This window comes from Vidua chalybeata, chromosome 4 (assembly GCF_026979565.1).
Source record: "Vidua chalybeata isolate OUT-0048 chromosome 4, bVidCha1 merged haplotype, whole genome shotgun sequence".
NCBI classification, from domain to species: Eukaryota; Metazoa; Chordata; class Aves; order Passeriformes; family Viduidae; genus Vidua; species Vidua chalybeata.
In genome coordinates this window covers 70,896,764-70,918,182 of record NC_071533.1, presented here as the reverse complement: position 1 = coordinate 70,918,182, position 21,419 = coordinate 70,896,764, and the positions used below count along the sequence as shown (strand labels likewise).

The 21,419-nt window shown below is 68.2% G+C and overlaps 5 protein-coding genes across 10 annotated transcripts; 3 read left to right on the top strand and 2 right to left on the bottom strand.

Annotated features, from left to right (window-relative positions):
- Window positions 1-266: 266 nt before the first annotated feature.
- INO80B (INO80 complex subunit B) lies at window positions 267-4,413 on the top strand. Of its 3 annotated transcripts, XM_053940248.1 has the most exons (6): window positions 267-338; window positions 2,324-2,465; window positions 3,011-3,188; window positions 3,322-3,437; window positions 3,553-3,764; window positions 3,923-4,413. In XM_053940248.1, the coding sequence occupies exons 2-6, from the start codon at window positions 2,393-2,395 to the stop codon at window positions 4,382-4,384; spliced, it is 1,041 nt and encodes a 346-aa protein (XP_053796223.1). In that variant the 5' UTR covers window positions 267-338; window positions 2,324-2,392; the 3' UTR covers window positions 4,385-4,413. The 3 variants fall into 3 exon arrangements, with proteins under 3 accessions (XP_053796223.1, XP_053796222.1, XP_053796221.1); XM_053940247.1 differs by lacking the exon at window positions 267-338 and having other exon boundaries at window positions 1,949-2,465; XM_053940246.1 differs by lacking the exon at window positions 267-338 and having other exon boundaries at window positions 1,949-2,903.
- Window positions 4,414-6,036: 1,623 nt separating this feature from the next.
- On the top strand, window positions 6,037-7,974 carry WBP1 (WW domain binding protein 1). Its single transcript, XM_053940249.1, has 4 exons — window positions 6,037-6,143; window positions 6,211-6,313; window positions 6,571-6,732; window positions 7,153-7,974. The coding sequence occupies exons 1-4, from the start codon at window positions 6,081-6,083 to the stop codon at window positions 7,713-7,715; spliced, it is 891 nt and encodes a 296-aa protein (XP_053796224.1). The 5' UTR covers window positions 6,037-6,080; the 3' UTR covers window positions 7,716-7,974.
- Window positions 7,975-8,127: 153 nt separating this feature from the next.
- On the bottom strand, window positions 8,128-11,005 carry MOGS (mannosyl-oligosaccharide glucosidase). Its single transcript, XM_053941875.1, has 4 exons — window positions 10,622-11,005; window positions 10,317-10,528; window positions 10,052-10,242; window positions 8,128-9,951 (listed from the first exon to the last, which is right to left on the bottom strand). Exons 1-4 carry the CDS (start codon window positions 10,980-10,982, stop codon window positions 8,244-8,246), a joined length of 2,472 nt encoding a protein of 823 aa, XP_053797850.1. The 5' UTR covers window positions 10,983-11,005; the 3' UTR covers window positions 8,128-8,243.
- A 464-nt stretch (window positions 11,006-11,469) lies between these two features.
- CCDC142 (coiled-coil domain containing 142) lies at window positions 11,470-16,577 on the bottom strand. Its single transcript, XM_053941283.1, has 11 exons — window positions 16,466-16,577; window positions 16,066-16,162; window positions 14,367-15,713; window positions 14,210-14,296; window positions 13,865-14,029; window positions 13,642-13,796; window positions 13,402-13,566; window positions 13,200-13,314; window positions 12,948-13,125; window positions 12,120-12,328; window positions 11,470-11,737 (listed from the first exon to the last, which is right to left on the bottom strand). Exons 1-11 carry the CDS (start codon window positions 16,511-16,513, stop codon window positions 11,496-11,498), a joined length of 2,808 nt encoding a protein of 935 aa, XP_053797258.1. The 5' UTR covers window positions 16,514-16,577; the 3' UTR covers window positions 11,470-11,495.
- Window positions 16,578-16,612: 35 nt separating this feature from the next.
- TTC31 (tetratricopeptide repeat domain 31) lies at window positions 16,613-21,161 on the top strand. 4 transcript variants are annotated; one of them, XM_053941288.1, is made up of 15 exons: window positions 16,613-16,779; window positions 17,055-17,174; window positions 17,284-17,549; window positions 17,639-17,722; window positions 18,007-18,075; window positions 18,183-18,326; window positions 18,413-18,641; window positions 18,758-18,848; window positions 18,929-19,070; window positions 19,534-19,635; window positions 19,721-19,793; window positions 19,882-20,023; window positions 20,106-20,180; window positions 20,620-20,722; window positions 20,828-21,161. In XM_053941288.1, exons 2-15 carry the CDS (start codon window positions 17,078-17,080, stop codon window positions 20,942-20,944), a joined length of 1,734 nt encoding a protein of 577 aa, XP_053797263.1. In that variant the 5' UTR covers window positions 16,613-16,779; window positions 17,055-17,077; the 3' UTR covers window positions 20,945-21,161. The 4 variants fall into 4 exon arrangements, with proteins under 4 accessions (XP_053797263.1, XP_053797262.1, XP_053797261.1 ...); XM_053941287.1 differs by lacking the exon at window positions 16,613-16,779 and adding an exon at window positions 16,799-16,951 and having other exon boundaries at window positions 19,724-19,793; XM_053941286.1 differs by lacking the exon at window positions 16,613-16,779 and adding an exon at window positions 16,799-16,951 and having other exon boundaries at window positions 19,885-20,023.
- Window positions 21,162-21,419: the final 258 nt, after the last annotated feature.

Below are 21,419 nucleotides of genomic sequence, written 5' to 3'. Positions count from 1 at the left end.
CCGGGTTCCCGAGGTGGCGACAATCCCGGGGTTCTGGGGGTCCCGCTGCTCCGGGAGCGGGGGGGGCTCAAGGGATTCCCGGTGTCCGGAGCGTTCCCCGGAGCTCTCCCGGTGCGGGACAGCGGGAGGGAACGCACGGGGAGATGCCGGGCTCGCTGCTCGCGGCTCCGGGACGCGCGGTCGGTGCCGGCGGCTCCTGGCACGGGCGGGACAATGGCCCGTGTGACATCCCCGCGCGCGTGTGACACCGGCGCCGCCACACGCGTGTCCCCACGGGGAATCCCAAAATCCCGGAGCGGGAAGGGTCCCCTGGAGGTGTCGCAGTGCCACCTGCACAGGTGACACACGGCGGGGGTGACCTGTGCCAGCGCTTGGCCCCTCCGTGGGGAGCGGCTCTGCCTCGTGCCCAGCCGGGATTTGTGTTTGGATCGTGGCCAAACCCTTCCTCGACCTACCCCGGGCACCGACCCGGCACCCCGGGGAGAAATCTGTGGGGGCTGGATGGGGTTTTGTGTGTGGATGGGTGGGATCCGCCCTCAGATGAGAGATTTGTGTGGGTATTTGGGATATTTGGGTGGGCATCTGAGGGTTTTGTGTGGATATTTGGTATATTGGGGTGGGTATTTGGGGGTTTTGTGTGGATATTTGGGATATTTGGGTGGGTATTTGGGATATTTGGGTGGGTATTTGAGGGTTTTGTGTGGATATTTGGGATATTGGGGTGGGTATTTGGGGGTTTTGTGTGGATATTTGGGATATTTGGGTGGGTATTTGGGAGGTTTTTGTGGGTATTTGGGATATTTGTGTGGGTATTTGGGATATGTGGGTGGGTATCTGATGGTTTTGGGTGCGTATTTGGGATATTTGGGTGGGTATTTGGGATATTTGGGTGGGTATCTGAGGGGTTTGGGTGGGTATCTGGGGGGTTTATGTGGATATTTGGGATATTGGGGTGGTTATTTGGGGATTTGGTGTGGATATTTGGGATATTTGGGGGGTTTATGTGAATATTTGGGTGGGTATCTGGGGGGTTTATGTGGATATTTGGGATATTTGGGTGGGTATTTGGGAGATTTGGGTGGGTATTTGAGGCTTTTGTGTGGATATTTGATATATTGGCGTGGGTATTTGGGGGTTTTGTGTGGATATTTGGGATATTTGGGATATTTGGGGGGTTTTTGTGGGTATTTGGGATATTTGGGTGGGTATTTGGGATATTGGGGTGGGTATTTGAGAGGTTTGGGTGGGTATCTGGGGGGTTTATGTGGATATTTTGAGCTATTTGGGAGGTTTATGTGAATATTTGGGTGGGTATTTGGGGGGTTTGTGTGGATATTTGGGATATTTGGGGGTTTTATGTGGATATTTGAGATATTTGGGTTGGTATTTGGGGGGTTTGTGTGGATATTTGGGATATTTGGGGGTTTTATGTGGATATTTGAGATATTTGGGTTCGTATTTGGGGGGTTTGTGTGAATATTCGAGATATTTGGGGGGTTTATTTGGATGTTTGGGTGGGTATCTGGGGGGTTTGTGTGGGAATTTGGGTGGGTATCTGAGGGTTTTGTGTGGGTATTTGGGATATTTGGGTGGGTATTTGGGGGGTTTATGTGGATATTTGATATATTGGGGTGGGTATTTGGGGGTTTTGTGTGGATATTTGGGATATTCGGGTGGGTATCTGAGGGTTTTGTGGGGGTATTTGGGATATTCGGGTGGGTATTTGGGATATTTGGGTGGGTATCTGAGAGGTTTGGGTGGGTATCTGGGGGGTTTATGTGGATATTTGAGATATTGGGGTGGTTATTTGGGGATTTGGTGTGGATATTTGGGGGTTTTATGTGGATATTTGGGTGGGTATTTGAGGGTTTATGTGGATATTTGGGGTATTTGGGTGGGTATTTGAGGGTTTCGTGTGAATATTTGAGATATTTGAGGGGTTTTTTTGTGGATATTTGAGTGGGTATTTGAGGGGGTTTGTGTGGATATTTGAGTGGGTATTTGAGGGTTTTTTTTGTGGATATTTGAGTGGGTATTTGAGGGGGTTTTTGTGGATATTTGGGTGCGTATTTGAGGGCTGTTTTTGTGGATATTTGAGTGTGTATTTGAGGGTTTTTTTGTGGATATTTCAGTGGGTATTTGAGGGCTGTTTTTGTGGATATTTGAGTGTGTATTTGAGGGTTTTTTTGTGGATATTTGAGTGGGTATTTGAGGGTTTTTGTGGATATTTCAGTGGGTATTTGAGGGGTTTTTGTGGATATTTGAGTGGGTATTTGAGGGGTTTTTGTGGATATTTGTGCGGATTGATGAAGTCCTCTCTCAGCCTTCTCCCTGGACAAACCAGCCCCGGCTCCCTCAGCCTGGGAAGTGCTCCAGACCCCAAAAGACGCCCATGGCCTCCTCAGGACCCGCTCCAGGAGCTCCCTCTGCTCCCGAGGAGCCCAGACTCGGGCACAGCTCTCCAGGTGTGCCTCACCTGGGCGGGCCAGGGCCCCCCCCCGACCTGCCGGCACCGCCCTCCCCGATGTCCCCCGGGGTTCCTTTGCCCGCAGGAGGCGGGGCTGGGCAGGAGCAGCCCCCACAAGGAGCGCAGGGCTCACACCCGAGGTCGCAGCCGGCGGTTCCCAAATTTTCAGCCTCACCTGCGCGGCCTCCACACCTGAGCTGACACAGCCGCGCCGCCCGGCCCAAAACCACCCGCGGCACCGGTTTCCCGCCCGGGGCAGCGCACAACGTGCCCACTTCAAAGATGGCGGTGGCAGCGTCACCCGCCCCGCGCAACACACGGCAGAGAGTCCGGGCGGAAGCGCGTTCGGGCGGAAGCGGGTCCGACCCGAATTGGGTCCCCCGCAGCCGGATGCGCAGGGCCTGGCGGCGCGGCGGGATGGAGGCCGGCGGCCACGGTGAGAGGGCGCGGGGCCGGGCAGGGTCCTGGGGGGGCTGCGGGATCGCTCCCCGGCGGGACAGAGCCCGCGGGGACCCCTCGCTGACCCTGTGTTCCCCCTCACAGGGCAGGAGGGCGAGGCGGGCGGCCATGGCGGCCACAAGAAGAAGCACAAGAAGCACAAGAAAAAGCACAAGAAACGGCACCACCACGAGGCGGGGCCGCCCCCGGGGCCCGAACCCCCTCGGCAGCCCCGGCTGCGGCTCCGCATCAAGCTGGGAGGGCAGATCCTGAGCACCAAGAGGTGAGGACGGAGCTGGGGGCACATCCTGGGCAACAAAATGGGGGAGGAGGAGGGGGGAGGCAGGGCCGGGCGTGTTTCCATGTGTCCCCCCCACCAGCCCAGCGCCCCCAAACTCCTCTCTCCTCCCCTGCAGTGTCCCCGCGTTCACGGTGGTCCCCGAAGGGCCGCAGTCGCCGTCCCCCTCCCCTCTGCTGGCAGGGGACGAGGAGGAGCCCAGCGTCCCCATCGAGCAGTACCGGGCCTGGCTGGGTGAGCAGGGGCTGCGGGGAGGGCAGGGCAAGCCCCGGGGGTGGGCTCAGGGTGAGGGCCGGGCCCCTCGGGGCGCTGTGACCCCCCCCACCCCCCCCGTGCCTGTTGCCATCAGATGAGGACAGCAACCTGGCCCCCTCCCCGCTGCCCGAGCTGGACCCCGAGAGCTGCTTCCCTCCCCGCGAGGAGGAGGAGGAGGAAGAGGAGGAGGAGGAGGAGGAGGAGGAGGAGGAGCGGCGCTGGCTGGCGGCCCTCGAGAGGGGGGAGCTGGACGACAACGGCGACATCAAGAGGGAGGTGGACGAGTCCCTGCTGACGGCCCGGCAGGTCAGGGGGCACCGGTGGGGGGGGGTCCGGGGAGTCCCTGAGGGGGTGTGGAAGGGCTGCAGGGAGCCCGGAAGCGCAGCGGGGCTGAGCTGGGGTGCCGGGGCGGGGGGGGCCTCTGCCCCCACCCCAATCCCGGCGTGACGCCGCGCCCCCCGCAGCGCGCGCTGCTGCACAAGCAGCAGAGCCAGCCCCTGCTGCAGCTGCCCATGGGCGCCAAGGCCAAGGAGGTGACGGAGGAGATGCGGGAGAAGCGGGAGGAGCGGGCGCGGCGCCGGCGGCTGCAGGCCGCCCGCAAGGCCGAGGAGAGCAAGAACCAGACCATCGAGCGCCTGACGCGCACGCACAAGGCCAAGGTGAGGGCCCTGCGCGAGCGCCGCGCCCGCCCCGCGCCCTGCCCCGTCGTGCACTACCGCAGCGCCGCCGACGGCGTCACCGTGTCCTTCCCCGCCGGGCTGCCGCCGCCCGCCGCCGCCGCCGCCCCGCCCGTGCCCCCCGCCCGGCCCTGCGCCGTGCCCGGCTGCCCCAACCCCCGGCGCTACAGCTGCGCCCGCACCGGCCGCCCGCTCTGCAGCCTGGGCTGCTACCGGCGCAACCTGCAGCTGCTGCAGAGCGCGGGGTGAGCCCCGCTGAGGGGGGCTACGGGCCCGCTGTGGGGCTACGGACCCTCTGTGGGGCTACGGATCTTCTCCAGGGGCTACGGATCCTCTGTGGGGGCTACGGGCCCTCTGCAGGGGCTACGGACCCTCTGTGGGGCTACGGATCTTCTCCAGGGGCTACGGATCCTCTGTGGAGGCTACGAACCCTCTGCGGAGGCTACGGGCCCTCTGTGGGGGCTACAGACCTTCTCCAGGGGCTACAGACCCTCTGTGGGGGCTACAGACCCTCTGTGGGGCTACGGATCTTCTCCAGGGGCTACGGACCCTCTGCTGGAGGCTACGAACCCTCTGCAGAGGCTACGGGCCCTCTGTGGGGGCTACAGAAGCTCTCCAGGGGCTACAGACCTTCCTCAGGGGCTACGGAGCCTCTGTGGGGCTATGGATCTCCTTCAGGGGCTACGGACCTTCTGCTGGGGGCTATGAACCCTCTGCAGAGACTACAAGACCCTCTGAGGGGCTACGGATCTTCTCCGGGGGCTAGGGATGCTTTGCCGTGGATACGCGGCCAGGTCAAGGGGCCACACGGACACCGGGAGTTCCCGGATTGTCCACACGGACACAGAGGGCTGGGAGGAACCCGCAGATCTCCACCGTGGGCAGCTCCAGGCCTTCCACACGCACCCAGAAGGCAGAAGAGGGGGATTCAAAGCCCCCGCCGTGGACGCAGAGGCTCTGGCCACGCCACACGGACACAAGGGACCCGGAGAGCTGCAGCTCCTCGCGGGCACAGGGACTTCTGGCTCCTCCAAATGGATGCGGACGGCCGGGATGTGGCGCTCCAGGCTCTCCACCGTGGACACGGAGGGTTGGGGACCCCGGCAGGGGCTGGGGGCGGTGCTGAGGCGGGTGCTGGTGTGGCGGAGATGATTAAAGACTGTTCTGGAAGGAGCCGTGTGCGAGTCTGCTGGGACGGGGAGGGGGCGGCCGCCCCCCCCGGGGCGCTGTGGTACAGTCCGGCGCCCCCCGCAAGCACTGTGGTACAGTCCCCCCCACGCGTGTGGAACAGCCCAATTCCCCCCCCCCCCGCGGTGCGTTATGGTCCGTCCCGCGGGCCCGGGCGGGCGGGGCGCTCTCCGGCAGCGCCCATTGGTTGGGGACTTGCCCAGCGGAGAGCGGCGACGCTGATTGGTCGGGCGCTGTGTCAATCAGACAATTAAAGGGCAGCCTGCTCGCCCATTGGCCGCGCTCTGCCGAGCGCCCGCCCCGGGGCGGGTCGGAAGGCCGTGCACTCCGTCGAGTTCTGGGCTGGGTCACCATTGGCGAGCGCTGCTGTCAGTCAGGGTCCGGGGGGCGGTGCTCCGTCTCCGATTGGCCGCTACGGCCGCCAATCATTGCGGGGGCGGGGCTCGGCTTCTTTGTCTCTGTTGTTGGGCGTGAGACTCAGGCAGACGGCGAGCGATTGGCTGCCGCCGGGCGGCGGCGCCGGCGCCTATTGGCTGTCGGCTGCAGAGCGTTCGCTGATTGGCTGACGGTGGCCGCGGGGGCGGGATTTCGGGCCGGGCGTGATGGCGGCGGCGACGGCCCCGGCCCGGGCGGCGGCGGCCGCGGGGGCCGCGATGGCGGCGGCGGCGGCGGCGACGGGGCGGCGGCGGCTGCTGCGGGCGGCGGGGGCCGCGGCCGGGCGGGCGCGGGGCCGCGGCGGGCTTTAGGCGGCGGCGCCATGGAGCGGCCCGGGAGCGCCGAGGGGGCCTGGGCCGCGCTGCTGGGCCGGCAGCACCCGCAGGTACCGGGCGGGCCGGGGCGGGGGGGCCGCGCGCGGGGCTGCGGTGACGGTGCGGCCGTGCCCGCAGGCCCGGGAGTTCTGCCCGGGGGTGAACAACCGGCCCTACGTGTGCGAGACCGGGCACTGCTGCGGGGAGAGCGGCTGCTGCACCTACTACTACGAGCTGTGGTGTGAGTGCGGCGGGGATCCGGGGGGAACGGAGGGGAGCGGGGATTCTGGGCGGGCTGATGGCTCCGGGAGGGTCCTGCGACCCGGGGGAGGTCAGGGGCTGTGTCCGGGCCGAGGGCTCCGGAAGAGCTGAGCAGTGCCTGGGAGGGACTGAGGGTTCTGGGAGGTTCTGGGGGCTGCGGCCGGACCGCCCGTGGGAACGGGGGTTCTACGTGAAGGTGACCCCCCCCCTCCCCGCTCCTCGGCCCCGTTCCCGCAGGGTTCTGGCTGCTCTGGACCATCCTGATCCTGCTGAGCTGCTGCTGCGCGTTCCGGCACCGCCGGGCCAAGCTGCGCCTGCAGCAGCAGCAGCGGCAGCGTGAGATCAACCTCATCGCCTACCACGGTGCCTGCCACTACCCGCCCTCCTCGGGGGACCTCCGTGAGTGAGGGGCTTCTGAATTTCCCCCGTACCCCCCAATCCCAGCCCCTGGCGGCACCGCCCCCCTCCATGGGCGGTGGGGACCTCAGTGAACCGGGACCCTCAGCACGCCGCGTGTCGCCCCCGGCCCCTCATACCCCACCATCTCCATGGGGGATCTCAGTGAGCCACCTCCCACCCGTGTGCCACCCCCGAAGTCCTGGATGCCCCGTCCGTGCCCCACAGACCCCCCCCCCATGTACACCCCCAGCCCCATATCCCCGGCCTCACCCTGGGCTGTGCTCCCCAGCTCCATCCCCCCAGCTCTGCCCCGTGCCAAGCTGTGCCCTCCCCCTCCCTCTCCACCCTCTCAGGGGGTTTCCCGGTGCCTGTCCTTGTCGCCGGTGCCCCCCTGACCCCACCTGTCCCCCCCAACCCCAGGGCTGCTGGCCTCCTTCAAGCTCCCGGCGTACGAGGAAGTGGCGCAGCGCCCCGGGACGCCGCCGCCGCCCTACAGCCCCGGGAGCCCCTCGCTGTCCCCCGGCTCCTCCGGAGGCTGCAGCTCCTGCTCCTGCGGCTGCTCCTGCGCCTCCTCCCCCAGCAGCTCCTCGCTCTCGGCGCCGGGCACCGACGAGACGGACCCGGAGCCGGGCCCGGGCCCCGGGGGTGGAAGTACCGGCCGTGACTACGGCTCCAGCAGCACCGGCACCGGCGCCAGCTGGGACCTGCCCCTGCCCGAGGAGCCGCCGGCCCGCGGGGGCCCCCCCAAACAAGTGCCCCCGGACTTCTGCGAGGCCGAGGGTCACCCCTGCTCCAACACCGAGGGGGGCGAGGGCGGGGGGAGCAGAGTGGTGCCAGGGGGATGCGCCGGGCGGCACCGGCGGCTCACAGGGGATTCGGGCATCGAGGTGGGCCGGGGCCTAGAGGAGGAGGAGGGCGAGCCTGAGGGCTGTGGGGGAGCAGGGGGTGGTGGGGGGCCTGGCTCACCTGTGCTGCCTGTCTGAGCCCCCCCCACCAAGACCCCCAACTGGGGTCTGGACTCATCACAGAGCCCCTGGGGAGCCCCTCACCCCGACTGACACCCACCTTGCAGTGTGGTGGGGTCCTGCTGCAGCCCCCTCCCCTCCAAACTGCTCCTGGGGCCTCCCCTGTGATCCCGGTGCTGCTGCCCGGGGGGGCCCCATCACCCAGGGGGTGCCCAAGACCACGGGGGTGGGTGCTCCTGGCACGTTCCCTCACCAATAAAGAGATGTGGAAATACCATTGACCCTTGTGACGGGTGCACTGGGCTGGGTGGCGACCCCCGACTCCACAGGAAGGGGCAAAACTTCCCCCACCCTGTGCCATGGGGGCACCAGACTGACCTGGTGTCAGCAGAGGTGACACCGTGACACCCTGACACGGGTGGCAAGAGGCTACAGTTGTGGAGGTTTATTGCAGGGGAGGCAGTGGGGGGTCTGGCACAGCTCCCCAACACCTCCCCTGGCCCTGAGCACGCCAGGCAGGCAGGGGGCACGGAGACCCCCCCCACATTAATAGTCCTCAGCCATGGCCAGCACAACGAGCGCGGACCAGCCGGCGAAAGGGTGGCAACCCTGCCCGGTGCCGTCGCTGTCCCGATAGTGCTCCCAGAGGAAGCCGGTGGCCTCGTACTGCCGGAACACGTTGGCCACGAGGTTGTGGCGCAGCTCCCGGTACAGCTGGGCCGCGCGCTCCCGGTGCGGCCCCGCCGCCCGCGCGTAGCCGCGCAGCGCCCGCAGCGCCAGGAAGTTGATGTTGACCCAGACGGAGCCGCGCCAGTACGGCGGGTCGTGCTCGGTGTTGCGGCGCAGGTACATGGGGCTGTCGCGGGCCAGCGAGCGCAGCCCGAAGGGCGTCCACAGCTGCTTCTCGCTGCGCATGGAGCCCAGCAGCGCCGGCAGCCGCGGGGAGTCCGCCCGGAGCAGCTGCAGCAGCAGCGGGAACAGGCTCACGTAGCCCAGAGCGCCCACAAACCGCGGCCGCGGCGCCTCCCGCACCTCCCGCCGCAGCAGCGGGGCCGGCGGGGGCCGGCCGGGCGCGGCGGCCGGGCGGTGCCAGCGCAGAGCCACGGCCTCGCTGTGATTGCCGAAGTCAGCGAAGGCGCCCAGCTCGGGCGCCCAGTGCAGCCGGTCCAGCAGGTCGTTGTCGCTCAGGGCCGCGGCCATGTCGCGATAGGGCGCGGGGGGCTCACCCAGGCGCTCGGCCAGCGCTGCCAGCGCGCGGGCGCCCAGCGCCATCCAGCAGCGCAGGTCCAGGTGCCGCTCCTGGGCTGACGGGTGGGAGGCGCGGGGGTAATCGTCCAGCCCCGACGACAGGGTCTTGGGGTTCAGGAAGCGCTCGGGGTCGGCGTCGCGGCCGCGCCAGCGGAAGGTGAAGGGCTCGGGGCCGGCCTGGGTGCGGTTCAGCCACTCGAACCAGGCGCGCAGGCGCGGGAAGAGGCGGCGCAGGTAGGGCAGGGGCGCGTCGGGCAGCAGCCGCTCCAGCGCCAGCAGCAGCGTCGGGGGGTTCGCCGTCTCGCTGTGCTGCAGCACGAACTCGGGGGGCACGCGGGACCGCGCCTCCTCCCCCAGGATCTGCTCCCGCGGGATCCAGCCGTCGGCGTTCAGGAGGTCGAGCCAGTGGGCGAGGATGTCGCGGGCCAGCGCGGGGTCCCAGCGGCCCAGCAGCAGCAGGTGGAAGCCCTCATCCCACAGGAAGCCGCGCGGGAAGCAGGAGCGCGAGGGCACGGCCGTGAACAGCGTGGACTCCATGCCGGGCACCGGCTCTTCCCGGTGCTCCGAGCGCAGCAGGGAGCGGCCGTGGAAGAAGCCGATCCCGCCCAGCATCTCGCTGAGCGCGGCCTGGGCGAAGCGGCGCTGCGGGAGGGACGCCCCGCGCGCCCCCAGCCCGAAGGTGTCCTCGAAGCGTTGCTCAAAGGCGGCCGCGTGCCGGGCCAGCGCCGCGCTCAGCGCCGGCCCCGCCAGCCTCCCGCGCCGCGCCCCCGCCGCGCTGCCCGACTCCAGCGTCGCCTCCAGCACCGCCGGCGGCTCCAGCGTCACCTGGTGCAGCAGCAGCTGCCCCCGCGGGGGCTCCCCAGGCAGCCCCCCAGTGCTGGACACCCCGAAAAAGCGGCGGCGGGGTCGGCCCGGTGGGGAGAACACGGAGCTCTCGCGGAGGCTGTGCCGGACCAGGTCGGTGAGACGGTGCAGCCCCGGCACCCCCGCGGCCAGGAAGTTGTAACTGAGGGGGAGAGGACAGTCAGGGATGGGGGACACGGTGGGGACACGGGGGCAGATGGAAGGGACACGGTGGATTTGGGGGCCGCAGCCCAGACACTCACCTGGCATACTTGGGTCCCTCCCCGCCCTCCCCGGTGGGGGGCAGGAAGGTGAGGGTGAAGTCCCCGAGCTCCTCCGCCGTCCCCGCCACGGCCGCCAGCCGTGTCCCGTTCTCCAGCACCGGCCGCAGCGTCCCCTGCCTGTCCGTGGCCACGTAGAAGAAGAGGGACAGGAGAGGAGCCGGGCCCTTGCCCTGGGGAGGAGGAAGAGGAGGATGACAAAAGCTCCCTGGGCATCCCAACCCCTCTCTCATTCTCGCCCCCTCACCTCCGTCTTCACCGTGACCCGCCAGCTCCAGTCGCCGCCGTGGTCTCCCCCCGGCTGCTTCACGAACTCGGTTCTCAGCACCAGCCCCTCATCGCGGATCTCCTGCACTCCGAAATTCTCCCCGTCGTGCATCAGCCACCCGTATCGCGACACGCCGTCGTTCTGCTCGCACGTGTGCCGCAAGTTGCCGCCGTGTTGGAGCCACATCAGTCCTGGAGGGGCGGGGAGGTGTCACGGGCGGCCCTCACGGTGGGAGCGGGGCCGGACGAGCCCCAGGGCGGGGCAGAGCCCCCCGCGCCCCTCACCGGTCACGACAGCGCGCGGGCTCCGCGTCTTCATCCCGAAGTAGACGTGAGGGCGGTACGTGCCCCAGAAATAGGTGGGCGATGCGAGAGGCCCGGTGGAGCCAGGGGGAACGGCGGGGGGCGCGGGGTGGGGGGTGACGAGGCGGGAGGCTTCGCTCCACCGGTTCCATCCGGCAGCCGCCGCCGCCAGACACAGCGCCAGCGCTGCCGCCGCCGCTGTAAGCGCCAGCGCCGTCCGGCCCCGCCCGGAGCCTCGCGGTGGCTTTTGCTGTTGCCGCAGTTTCGGGTCCCGGTCCCGGAGGCGCTCCCGGGGCCGTTCCCGGGGTCCATCCCCGCCGCGCCGCCGCCGCTCGCCCGCCATCAGGGCTGTCGCGCTGATGACGCGCTGCGCTGCGCCAGCTGCGGCGAGGCCGATTCCGCGAGCGCCCCCTGGCGGGCGGGAGGAACACGCGCAGGCTCAGTCCTCCAGGGGACCCCGGTGGCCCCGAGGGGACAACGACACCGCACGGTGTCCCCGACCAGCCCTGCCACCCAGTCCACGCTCCTCACGTCCGGTTTGTTAGGCCCGGTGATCTCCTCCCCAGCCTCTCCGGGGATACCCAAAGGACCCCCCAGCCTTCCCTAGGACCGCCCTGGAACCTCAGCTATCCGCCTCCAGTATCCCCCTGGATCCCCAAGGGAATCCCACCCTGCACCCCCAGCCCCTCCAGGACCCCCTAGCCGCACCAGTCTCTCCACAAAAGTTCCAGTTAGATCCTGCCCACCAGGAACTGGTCCCAGTTGGAATCTCAGGGTAACACCCCAGGGATGCCGTACCCCAATATCCCACCCGCAGACACAGCCACGGCCGTGGTGTTTCCAGGTTTATTCCAGGTCAGCCCTCGGGGCTGTTCCCGACACACGGCAGCCCCGGCACACGCCAGCGGCGAGCGCGGTGCAGCCGCAGGGACAGCCACTGCTGCTGGCTGCCCGGGAACGGGGACTCGGGACGGGACGGGAGATCGGCCTCCGGAGCCAGCGGGGGGGTCCCTGGGATTGGGCTCAGCCCCTCCAGAGGGTCCAGGCCGGGGAGAGGGTCCATGGATTGTTCCAGGGGGTGGGCGCCTTCGTCTGAGCCTGTGAAGGGATGGATAGGTTTGGGATAGGTTGGATGGATGGATAGGCTGGTATATCAGATCCTGCTTCCAATGGGGGGTCCTGTCCCCATCCCCATCCCCATTCCAATCCCATGCCCATCCTTGTCCCTCTCCCTGTCCCCATCCATCTTTGTCCCAATCTCCCGATCCCTGTCCCATCCCAACTCCACCTCATCCCATCCCATCCCATCCCCATCTCATCACCACCCCATCTCATCCCCATCCCACCCCATCCCATTCCCATCTTGTACCCATCCCACCCCATCCCATTCCCATCTCATCCCCGTCCCACCCCATCCCATTCCCATCTCATCCCCATCCCACCCCATTCCCCACCCTTCCCAGCCCCACCCCGCTCTCACAGCAGCGCCGGAGGCTGCCCCAGCCCCGGGGGGGTCCCCCCAGCCCCCCGGGCTGCTGCAGGAGGCACCGCACGGCCGCGTCCGTGTGTCGGAAGACGCAGAGGGCCCGCAGCGCCTGCCGGGCCTCGGGAGCCAGCCCGGAGCGCTCCGAGCACACCAGCTCCCGCACGGCCTCGAAGTCCCGCCGGAGCTGCAGGGCACCCTGCAGGCTGGGATGGGGGTCAGGGTGGGTGTGGGATCCTTGAAATTCCCACCGGGATCCCGCCAGAGCCCCCTGACGCTGCCACCACACTCTGTGACCGCCACCGAGGTCCTGGCACTGCCATCAGAGCCCCACGACCAGCACCGGGACGCCCACAGAAGCTCTGCCACTGCCACCAGAGCCCCTAGGACCCCCACTGGGACACCCTCAGCGGGACCCCAACCTGCCACTGAGCCCCCTGGCCTGTCATTGGACCTCCAGCACTGCCACTGGGACCCCTGGAACTGCCACTGGGACCCCCAGGACTCCACTGGGACCTCTGGAACTGCCACTAGAACCCCCAGGACTCCACTGGGACCTCTGGAACTGCCACTGGAATCCCCAGCATTCCACTGGGACCCCTGGAACTGCCACTGGGACCCCCAGAACTCCACTGGGACCTCTGGAACTGCCACTGGAACCCCCAGGACTCCACTGGGACTTCTGATACTACCACTGGGACCTCTGAAACTGCCACTGAGACCCCTGGAACTGCCACTGAGACCCCCAGGACTCCACTGGGACCCCCAGGACTCCACTGGGACCCCTGGCACTGCCCACAGGCTGTGGCCCCCCGTTCCCAGTACCTGAACTTGATCCGGCGGGTCAGGATGTGATCCATCCAGGCCTCCAGGAAGGCCGTGGTGACCCGTGCCAGGGTGGGCACCTGGGCATCGTGGGGCAGGGCCTGGGCCCCCTGCAGCACCTGCCCCAGCACCGCCTGCACCGCGGCCGCCGCGTAGGCGCTGGGGGAGCTGGGCAGCTCTGGGGGACACAGGGACCCAGTTCAGTGAGCCCCTAAATCCCCCCACACATCCCCCCCCAGCCCCAACACCCACCGGCGCGGGGCCCGAGCCGCCAGTGCCGGCCCAGCGGCATTGTCTGGTCGAAGATCTCGGCCGAGAGGCGCTTGCAGCTGGTGGAGAACATCCAGAGCACATCCCCAGAGAAGAGCTGGGACACAGGGGACACGGGGTGACGCGGGGTGACACAGGGTGACGCAGGCATCCTCAGGACCACCCTCCCGCAGTCCCACCATACCTGGATGCTGTTGGCCACGTCGCGGATCTGCCGGCACAGCTGGAGCTCCCACGGGGATCCCGGGCTGGGGGGAGGCTCAGGGGGGCTGTCCCCAGGAATGTCCCCTGGCTCCGGGAAGGTCCCGCTCACCTGCAGCATCAGCTGCTCTGCCTCTGCCTTCAGCACCTGGAGGGCAGCAGGTGGAGTGAGTCCAGCCCTGCTGTGTGCCCCCAGACCCCCGTGCCCGCTGTGCCCCCGTACCTGCAGGTCTCCCTGGGTGAGCAGCAGGAACTGAGGCAGCGCCCAGGCCGCCAGGTACCGCCCGGCCCGGCCCGTCAGCCACGCGTGGGCGGCCGCCACCGCCGCCAGGCAGCGGCCCAGCACCTGCAGCCGCAGGCAGAGACCCCCGGGGGGGGCTGCGGGTGGGGGTCAGCACAGAGAGCACCCCCAGACCCAGCTGCCCCCCGCCCCAGACCCCTCTCACCGTGAGGGCGGGCGGGCAGCAGGCGCAGGCAGCGCAGGGCCAGCGCCAGGGCCGGGAAGAGGCACCGGAGCTGCTGGGCCGTGCGGCTGCACCCCGGCCCCGGGGGCCCCCCTGGCGCCTCCAAGCACTTGTCTGACAGCCCTGAGCCCAGAGCACGGGTAAAATCTGGAGGAGAAACAGTCAGAACATCCCCTGCTTTCACCCCACACCCCATATCCAACCTTTCTTAGCATACCCCCACTCCCTCACCCCATATCCACCAAGTGCCCCACATCCTGCCCCCCCAACTTTTACCCCAGAGCCCACACCCTGCACCCCTCCCTGTGGTCCCCCAGCCCCCCATACCCGTGTCCCAGCTGCAGAGGACGGTGCGGCACAGCAGGCGCAGGCAGAGCCCCCCCAGCTCCTCCCGGCACTCAGCGGGCACACGGGCTGTGGGGACACAGCGGGGCTCAGGGTAGGGCTCAGGGTGGAGCCCCACACCCCCTGTACCCCCACATACCGACAGCGAGCGCACGGCTCAGCTCCCGCGCCGCGGTGACGGTGGCACTGGGGGTGGCAGCAGGGGTGCCGGGGCCGTCTGCCAGCACGGCTGCCACAGCCTCCCAGAGGAGCTGGCGGTACCGGGCACTCAGGGTGGCAGCCACGGGGCCGCGGGCGGCGTCCAGCCACCGCACGGCCTTCCAGCCACCCGCGCTGCCCGGCCGCAGCCCCGGGGGCTCGGGGCTCTCTGACAGCACCGGTTGCCACAGGCTGTCAGCTGAGGCCACCAGCGCCCCGAGAACGTGTCCCATCAGCTCCTCGTCCTCCTGGCACAGTGCCTGCAGCTCAGCCGCCAGCGCTGCTGGCGCCTCTGCTCCGGAAGGTTCCGTGTCCACCCCCGTGCCCGTCTCCGCCGCATCGTGCCCCGGTGGCCACGGCACCGCCACGTCCTCCCAGCGGATGCGTCCATCCCTGATGGTCCCACTCTGGGGCCACAGGAGGGGCCGGAGCCTCTGGGCCACGGCCCGGCCGCGCTCGGCCGCCAGCAGCCGCAGCACCCCACCCAGCGTGAAGGCGCCGGGGACCTTCACCTCGGGGCCCAGCTCCTCCAGCAGCCCCTGCACCACGCGGTTGTAGATCTCCAGCCCCTGGAAGAGGTCAGCCAGGCACTCAGAGGCCGGGACGGGGGTGCCGGGGCGGCCGAGCTCCCGCAGCCGTCCCTCGAGGCGTCTCCCGGTGAGGCGCGTGGCCATCAGCGCGGGCAGCAGCAGCGCCCACCGCATGTGCAGCACGGCCTCGCCCCGGCGCTGCGGCAGCGCCCGCAGCCACGCGTCCGTCCGCAGCCGCCGCAGCAGCGCGGCCCAGTGCCCCGCGTGCGCCCGCAGCTCCAGGCACAGCTCCCGCGGCGCCGGCGCGGGGTCCCCGGGCTCTCCGGGCCCCGGCGGCGCCAGCAGCCGCCGCAGGAAGTCGGAGGAGGCCTTGAGGCGTCGGGTGAAGTCGCGGGCCAGGCGGAGCTGGTGGCGGTGCTGCAGCAGGGCGTGCAGGGTCGCTCCCCGCTCCGCCACGCGCCGCCGCACGGCGTCCTCAGAAAAGTCACCGGCGCCGCTGGGATGGGGCCGCACGTACCCCAGGAAACTCTCGGTGCGAGGGTCCTCCCAGACGCAGAGGCGGCGGCGCAGCCCTGGGAAGCTTTGCTCCAGCGGGACCACGATGGACGCTGCTTCATCCTCATCCTCCTCATCATCCTCGTCGCCGTCACCGCGCCGGCTCGACCGCGGGGACAGCAGGCGGCGCAGTCCCGGGGTGACACTGCGCAGCATGGCCTCTGCCCGCTGCAAGGAGCGTGCCAGGGGCCCCCGCGACCCGCCTGGGGGGCACGGGACCCTCAGGATGGGGCAGCGACCATGGTGGAGGGTAGGGGCCCCCAGTCTCAAGTACCTTGCTGTGGGGCAGCACCTGCATCGCCCCATCACTGCCCCACGGCCACCCGAACCCTAAGACCCCCGGGACCCTGTAAGGTTCCCCACAGTTCCCCCAGGACCCCACAGCCCATTGGGGTCCCCACAGCCCACCACATGCCATCAATGCCCCCCCAAGGACCCTGCACCCCGTTAGGGTCCTTCACACTCCCCCCAGGACCACGCGCCCCATCAGGATCCCCGCAGCCCCCCAAAACACCACACGCCGTTGTGGTCCCCGCAGCCCCCGGGGGGTCTCACCGGGTTCGGGGGGCTCCCCGCGGGCAGCCCCATCGCCCGGTCCCGGCCGGGCCGTCAGCAGCAGCAGGATGAGGCCGCCCAGGCCGGCGTCGCCCACCTGGAGGGGTACAGGGGGCTCAGGACCCCCGGGCCGGGGCGACGGGCGGGGCCACTCGTGACCCCGCCCACTGCCACACTGACCACGCCCCATAGCCACACCCACAGCTTGCTCCCGCTGTGGCCACACCCCCGGTCAGAGCTCGCCACGTTTGGCCACACCCCCTCCCCGCCCCCTGTGCCGTTGCCATGGAGACACAGCACAGCCTGGGCCCGGTGCCCCCCTGCCCATCCCGTTACCGGCCTGGCCCCGCCGCTGCCCCGTGAGTGCTGTCCGAGCCCCCGCTGCCCCGAGCGGCCTCACCTGCAGGCAGAGCTCTTCGCCGCGCCGCTCAGCGCCGCCGGCGTCCATGCCGGGCCATGCCGGGGGCGGCGGCAGCAAAGAGGCTTAGGCCGCGCCCTGGCTAATCCGGGGGGCTGGGCCAAGCCGGCCGCCAGGAGGGGCCCGGCGTGACGAGTGGCGGGGGGCGGCCGAGCCCACGGCCTTGGGGCAGGCGGGCACAGCGGGAGAGGATGTGGAGCGCCGGTCCCGCTCCGTGAGGGCCCTGCGGGCCGCCGTCCTGCCCGCATCCAACATGGCGGCCGGGCGGCTTCAACCGGCGCCGTGACGTTTTTCCGGTAGGCCCGTGATGCAATTCTGAGGCGCGGCGGCGGCGGCGGCCGGTGGCGATGCGGGGCTCGGGCGGGACGCGGGAGCAGGACGGGCCCGGACTGGGCGGCTGCGGCTTCGGGCCTGCTCCCGCTGCCTGCCCCTGGGGCTGTACGCTCGGCCCCGCTGGCTGGAGCGGCGGTACGGGCCGTGGCGGAGGGGGGGCCGCCGGGGTGGGAGCCCAGAACGAGGCTCGGTTTCGGTTCCGCCTCCGCCGGCTCATGGCTGTTTCTGCTTCCCACAGCGCCCTTCTGCCCCCGGCACCCTATGTGCAGCTTCGCCGACCTGCCGGTGCCGTCGCAGGGCCGCTCCCAGACAGTGATTCAGTACAAGGCGGGGGAGGTGTGTCTGCTCTGGGACGACGGTGAGTGCGGCGGGGGCTACCGGGGGTCCCCGTGCTCCGTGAGGGGGCAACGGGGTGAGGACCGCCGGGATCCGGTGACTGCTCCTCACACAGCCCGTTCTCCTGCCAGACCCCAGCGTGGATTACTGCGGGCTGGGGGATGGCGACGACGATGGCGACGACGATTACGACTACGACGAGGACGAGCTCGACGCAGGTTTGCGGTTCTTGGACGTTCCCGTCGCGGAGGGGGCCGTTCCCTACAGCTACTGCGGCTTCCGCAAGTCCTTCCTGTGCTCGGAGCCGCCCCAGCAGCTCCCCCGGACCTCTCCCACCGCCCTGGAGGCGCGGCTGCACCGGCTGCCCACGCCCTGCCGCACCTGGCTCACGGCAGAGGTGGGCAGTCCCCCTGCTGTCCCCCAGGGGCTGGAGGGTCCCACCTCGTGGCCCCGGGGCCGTCCTGACTCGGGGCATCCCTCCTGCAGGAAGCTGAGAAGAACGCGCAGGAGCTGGTGGCAGAGGAGGAGCGGGCCAAGAGGAAGGCAGAGAAGAAGAAGCTGAAGAAGAAGGTGGGTGAGCCCTGGGAAGGGCCACAGCCAGCCCCTGGGGATTGGGGTCACTGCATCTTCTTGGGGTGCAGCCAGCAGGTCCCTGAGCTGGGGGATCGCATGGCTGAGGGTGGTGGGACTGCATTTCTCTGCCTGACACCTGCTTGTGAGTCTCATGGGGGTCACTGCCTCTTCTTGGGGTGTGGCCAGCAGGTCCCTGAGATCGGGGATTGTGTTACTGAGGGTGCTGGGACTGCATTTCTCTACCTGATGCCTGCTCACGAGTCTATGCTTTCCCTTTCCAGAAACAAAAAGACCGAAAGAAACGGGAGAAACTGGGTCAAGAGCAGAAGAACAAAGAGAACGCTGACCCAGTGAGTGACCGGTCCAGACCCCTTGTGCCATTCTGGGGGTGCCCAGAGGTGGGGGGCCAGCCAGCACCCCTTAGCCCTGTCACCTCACCCCCTCCCTCTCCTTGCAGAGCCCCCCAAGTGTCCCTGCAGGCGCTGGGCCTTCCTCAAATGGTGCTGAGGATGAGGGATGCTGCCCAGAGCCCTCCCCGTGCCCTGGGGACTCCACAGTCCCCTCGGAGGAGCCTGTGCCAGAGGACACAGCGGTGACAGAGGTGAGGGACAGTCTCCCCAGGGGGACCACCTGGGGTTGGGGGGGGGTCCCAGGGCTCTGCCTGCCCATCCCTCCCTGCTTCCCCAGGAGGAGCTGGACCTGAGCTGCACTTTTGTCTGCAAAGCGCGGGAGAAGGCGGGGGTCCGGCTGCCTCCCCCGGGCAGTGACCAATCCCCCGGGACGCAGAACGTGGAGCCAAGCAGGAAGGTGCCAGAGAAGGGAAGGGGGAAGCCTGTGGAGAGACCTGTGTCCCCGCAGCCCCTCCAGCCCAGGCCACCCAGCCCCAGCACGTTAGAGCAGAGCCTGGCGCTTGCAGGTCAGTGCAGGGACCCCCAGAGGGGCGAGGGGAGGGCACTGGGGGCTCTCCCTGCTTCTCCCCAGCTCAGAGGGGCTGTGCTGGGGGGACTGTCCTGCCCTGTGTCACCTCCCCAGGCCATGGCATCGAGGCAGCCCAGATGGGCCAGCACACCGAGGCGGTTTGGGCTTTCACCGTCGCCCTGGAGCTGAACCCCCGGGAACACCGGTGAGCAGAGGGGCTTTGGGGTGAGCCGGGGCTCCTGGGGTGGGAGGGACAGGCCTCAGTGACACCCCCCATCCCCACAGCTTCCTGGGGAACCGCTCCTACTGCCTGGAGAAGCTGGGCCGGTACGAGGAGGCGCTGGCGGACGCGGAGGCGGCGCTGGCGCTGCGGCCTGGCTGGCCCAAGGGCTCTTTCCGCAAGGGCAAGGCCCTGCGGGGGCTTCAGGTACCTGGGGGGGGGCTCCAGGGACTGTGCAGGGGGCTGGAGTCCTGGGGGGGAGGACTGCAGGAGGTGGGTGCCATGGCTGGGTGGGTTCTAGGAGTGAGGATGGGGCTTTCAGGATGGCTGAAGGGTGTTGTGGGGTGGTGTTGGAGACAAACTGGGAATTTTGGAGTGCTGCTGGGCTGGGCAGGGGGCTGAGGGGTGCGAGTGGGTCTGGGTGGGGGCTGTGGGGCACTGGAGGAGCTGTAGGGTGCAGTGGCTGAGGGGTGGGGCTGGTCACGTTATTTGTGAGTTGGGCCTGGGAGGACCGGGCAGGGCACTGGGGGTGCTGCAGGGTGTTATTGGGGCGGGGTAGGGCTGCGCTGGGGGATGTCAGTGAGGCTTTGAGGTGCCATTTGGGCTGGGTGGGGGGTGCGGGGTGCCTGTGGGGCCTGGCAGGGGGTCGCAGGTGCCCTCCGGCCCCCAGCGCTACGCCGAGGCCGCGCGCACCTTCGAGGAGCTGCTGCTGCAGGACGGGGCCTATGCTGAGGCAGCCACGCAGCTGGAGGCCTGCAGGGCCCTGCTGCAGGTGAGACCCCCCCCCTTTCTCAATCCCCTACCCCCTGCCCCCTGTCCTGCCGTGCCCCCCACGCCTCACCCCTGTCCCCTCACAGCAGTGCAGCCGCCCCGGGGGCGTCCCCGTGTCCCCTTTCCTGCTCAAGGCTAAGGAGCCGCTGTTTCTCCCTGGTAAGGGACAGGGGTGGGTGGGCTGGGGGGACCCCGGGGGTATCCCTGTGTCCCCAGTGGGTGCTGAACCCCTTTGGCCCCTCGGCAGCAGGATGGACAACCGGGAGCTGCCAGGACACAGGTGACAAAAGTGTGACGGGAGGCAGTGCCAGGACCCCCAGAAAAGACCCGGAACGGGCACCTGCTGTCGCCAGTGACTTCCCAACACTGCCACCGAGCCACCCCGCCAGGTACGGGGCTCTGGTGATTTGGGAGGGGGGGCCCAGAGCGGGGCAGTGCTGGCTCTGATGACGCCAGGATGGCTCTTGGCAGGGACTGCTTCCCGCTCTGGGTGGGCAACGTCACCTCCCACATCAACGAGAAGGTGCTGCGTCGTGCCTTCGGCCGGTGAGTGACCCCCAGGACCTCTCCTCGTCCAGGACCCCAAGCCCCTGGCACAGCCCCTGGTGACCCCCCAAGCTCCCCAGCTCTGTCTCTATCCTCATTCTCTGGTGGTTTTGACCTGCAAGGGATGCTTGGGAAGTAGTGTCTGACTCACACACCGCCCACAGGTTTGGGAGGTCTCTGTCCCACAGCTTGGGGTGTCTTTAACTGTTCCTCCTCAGGTTTGGCAGTCTCTGTTCCCCCATTCTGGAGACTTGGGGGTGTCTCAGTCTCCATCTTTGGGAGTCTTTCACCCTTCCCCAGCTGTTGGGGGTTGGCAAACCTTGCTTTGCATGTTTGAGAGTCTCTGACCCTGCAGGTTTGGGGGTCTCTAACCCTCCACCTCCCCATTTAGCAATCTCTAACTGTTGCCCCCCTACATTTGGGGGTCTGTGCCCCCCAGGTTTGGGGAGATCCGCTCCGTGCGGCTGCTCCCGGGCCGCCACTGCGCCTTCATCAACTTCTGCGGGAAAGCAGAGGCCGAGGAGGCCTTCAGGGCCATGCAGGTGAGCTGGGGGAACTTGTGGGACCCCCCTCCACCCCTCGGGTGGCCCTGGGACACCCTGTCCCCACAGGGGACCTGTCCCGGTGCCAGCTCCTTCTGTCCCCAGGGTGCCACCTTGGAGGGCAGCAAGCTGTTGCTGCAACTCAAGCACCCGGCCCATGCCACCCCGGCCCCCATGCCCCGTGCCAAGGGCAAGGCCACCCCCAGGGGGCTGCTCAGTTGACCCTGCTCTGTTGGGGGGGCCCCTGGCAGCCCCCCCCCCAATCTCCTGCCTGTACCTGCCTGTGCCTTGTCCCCCCACTGCCAGGGGTGGGAATGTCTCCCTCTCGTGCCTTGGGGCTGCTGGGGTGTGCTGAGGGGTTGGGCCTGGGCTGTTCCCCGTGGCCCCTCAGGGATTTGTACCAAGTTGAGTTTTTTAATAAAGCTGAGATTTCTTTTTCTCTCTGGCCTTGTTTTGGGTTGGTGGCCCTCAGCCTCCCTGCCACCCCTCTCCCTCGCGTGTCCCCCCTCTGTCCCCCGTCACTCCCCATGTCACTCCAGCCCCAGGGGACAGCGAGGGGGGGTCTCCACCCCCCCTTAATGTCACTGGTTGGTGACAGGAGCTTGAGGGGAGGGTGTGACAGGCGTGAGATCAAATACAATTTGATTAATATGCAAATTGAGGGGGCAGGGGCGGCCGCAGCCGGTAATTAATCACC

What these genes read in the sequence shown, in the direction of transcription:
- INO80B (XM_053940246.1), top strand. Translation starts at nt 2,750, where the DNA reads ATGGCGGTGGCAGCGTCACCCGCCCCGCGCAACACACGGCAGAGAGTC. An exon ending in CAGATCCTGAGCACCAAGAG is followed by an intron (nt 3,189 to 3,321) that starts GTGAGGACGGAG and finishes CCTCCCCTGCAG; the next exon opens with TGTCCCCGCGTTCACGGTGG. An exon ending in GCAGTACCGGGCCTGGCTGG is followed by an intron (nt 3,438 to 3,552) that starts GTGAGCAGGGGC and finishes TGTTGCCATCAG; the next exon opens with ATGAGGACAGCAACCTGGCC.
- WBP1 (XM_053940249.1), top strand. Translation starts at nt 6,081, where the DNA reads ATGGAGCGGCCCGGGAGCGCCGAGGGGGCCTGGGCCGCGCTGCTGGGC. An exon ending in TGGGCCGGCAGCACCCGCAG is followed by an intron (nt 6,144 to 6,210) that starts GTACCGGGCGGG and finishes CCGTGCCCGCAG; the next exon opens with GCCCGGGAGTTCTGCCCGGG. An exon ending in CTACTACTACGAGCTGTGGT is followed by an intron (nt 6,314 to 6,570) that starts GTGAGTGCGGCG and finishes CCGTTCCCGCAG; the next exon opens with GGTTCTGGCTGCTCTGGACC.
- MOGS (XM_053941875.1), bottom strand. Translation starts at nt 10,982, where the DNA reads ATGGCGGGCGAGCGGCGGCGGCGCGGCGGGGATGGACCCCGGGAACGG. An exon ending in CCCGCGCGCTGTCGTGACCG is followed by an intron (nt 10,529 to 10,621) that starts GTGAGGGGCGCG and finishes CCGCCCCTCCAG; the next exon opens with GACTGATGTGGCTCCAACAC. An exon ending in GGGTCACGGTGAAGACGGAG is followed by an intron (nt 10,243 to 10,316) that starts GTGAGGGGGCGA and finishes CCTCCTCCCCAG; the next exon opens with GGCAAGGGCCCGGCTCCTCT.
- CCDC142 (XM_053941283.1), bottom strand. Translation starts at nt 16,513, where the DNA reads ATGGACGCCGGCGGCGCTGAGCGGCGCGGCGAAGAGCTCTGCCTGCAG. An exon ending in CGGGGAGCCCCCCGAACCCG is followed by an intron (nt 15,714 to 16,065) that starts GTGAGACCCCCC and finishes CGTGCCCCCCAG; the next exon opens with GCGGGTCGCGGGGGCCCCTG. An exon ending in CCTCTGCAGCTGGGACACGG is followed by an intron (nt 14,030 to 14,209) that starts GTATGGGGGGCT and finishes TTTCTCCTCCAG; the next exon opens with ATTTTACCCGTGCTCTGGGC.
- TTC31 (XM_053941284.1), top strand. Translation starts at nt 16,831, where the DNA reads ATGCGGGGCTCGGGCGGGACGCGGGAGCAGGACGGGCCCGGACTGGGC. An exon ending in AGAAGAAGCTGAAGAAGAAG is followed by an intron (nt 17,723 to 18,006) that starts GTGGGTGAGCCC and finishes TTCCCTTTCCAG; the next exon opens with AAACAAAAAGACCGAAAGAA. An exon ending in CTGCGTCGTGCCTTCGGCCG is followed by an intron (nt 20,181 to 20,619) that starts GTGAGTGACCCC and finishes TGTGCCCCCCAG; the next exon opens with GTTTGGGGAGATCCGCTCCG.